Here is a 1,601-nt window from a genome sequence, read left to right on the forward strand (position 1 = left end):
TAAACTCCGCTGCTCTATATCTCTTGTGAATTGAATGTCTCAAAATATGCCCCTCTCGCAATTTACACCAAATACATTATTTTCATGTAGAGATCCAAGAATTATGTTGTAGGCATGTAGTGTATGCAAGCCATGTGCGACCCCTCTCATCACTCTCACGCTGTTCTGCACCTGTTTGCCTGGGAGAACAGAGGCACACAGGGGAAGAACTGCTCCATACCCTTCAGCAATAAATCGAATCCTGGCTTTCTCCGTGACAACTCAAAATCGGAACCATGGTGATCGACAATGGGAAGAACATGGTGTCAGCGCTACATCAAGGATGGCTGAGCCATGTGCCCTGCATGGCACACGTGTTCTATCTGGATGTAAAGCGGTTCCTGAAGTATTCCACCCATCTGCAAGTCATCCTAAAAATGGCCAGTAAACTTTGCATGCACTTCAGCCACTCGGACACCACAAAGCACACCCACTTTGAGCTGCAACAGCAGAACAGCATCTCACAACATAGGCTGATATGCAATGTTTACAACCAATGGAATTCTACCCTCCATATGTTGGACCGACTATACGAACAGAGACAGGCCATAAACAATTTCTTGATGATCCAAGCGAACAGGAGTAGTCCCCTGTGTAACTTTGATGTCAGCCAGTGGCAGCTCATGCGTGACACCTGACGTTTGCTCAGGCCCTTTGAGGAGGCCACGTTATTTGTCAGTCGCCAGGACTAAGGGATGAGCAATGTCATTCCACTACCTCATGTCCTGGAACAGATGCTGCTAAATCTGGCTGGTCAGGGGACTGGAGATGTGGCGCCTAGAAAGATGGTGGCAGAGTTTGATACGTTTGTCTGTCAATATCTCTGTTTACAGTCAGTGAACGGGAACATAATTTATTGCTAGGATATGCAAACACCAACTGATGGGGTGTTAACCGCCAGAAGTAGGTCATCGCCACAAAGGAGCAGTTATTTTCACAGCTCGAGGTATCCTCCCGTAAGCTTGACCTCTGCACTTCGACAGTCTGCATTGCGAAGCTTGTCTAAAAGAAAAATCCCACAGTGCACCCCCTTGGAGGAAACTCTGGATCCGGCACAGGCTGCTTTGATTCTTCAAAAACAATGGACTCTGTTCAGCGTGACACTGATGTATAATTTCTCATACACCAGACTGAAGGAATATTCCAAGCACCTGTCTGCCCACATAACTGCCGAGAAGCAGAAGGGTCTTGTCATTGAAGTGGGCTCAGAGCTGAACCTAAAAGCCAAATTTTCCTGTTTACCTGGACTCAAAGAAAAGGACAGAGATTCACTGGCTGTGCTCATACAGATTTCATCCAAGCCTCCACTCACCAAGGCAAGCACAGAGGACGATCTATTGGAGGTTAGTGATGAGCGGCAGGTCCCATATTCGAATTCACGATATTTCGCAAATATTCGCTAGAATATTCGTTTCATATTTGCGAATATTCGTATTAGAATATTTGCGAATATTCGTATTTGCGTAATATTCGAATAAGAATATATAGCACTATATTAACTAAATTGCTCTATATTTGTATTTAGCAAATATTCGCTACACTGCTATATATTCTTGTTTTAG

At 44.7% G+C, this 1,601-nt stretch overlaps 1 protein-coding gene across 1 annotated transcript; it reads left to right on the forward strand.

Moving 5' to 3' along the window:
* Positions 1 to 905: 905 nt before the first annotated feature.
* LOC121000739 (centromere protein L-like) lies at positions 906 to 1,373 on the forward strand (the record flags this gene model as incomplete). Its single annotated transcript, XM_040431360.1, has 1 exon — positions 906 to 1,373. A coding segment is annotated over exon 1 (468 nt), but the record flags the coding sequence as incomplete, so codon positions are not given.
* Positions 1,374 to 1,601: the final 228 nt, after the last annotated feature.

The sequence above is a fragment of the Bufo bufo genome, chromosome 5 (genome assembly GCF_905171765.1).
Source record: "Bufo bufo chromosome 5, aBufBuf1.1, whole genome shotgun sequence".
NCBI lineage: Eukaryota > Metazoa > Chordata > Amphibia > Anura > Bufonidae > Bufo > Bufo bufo.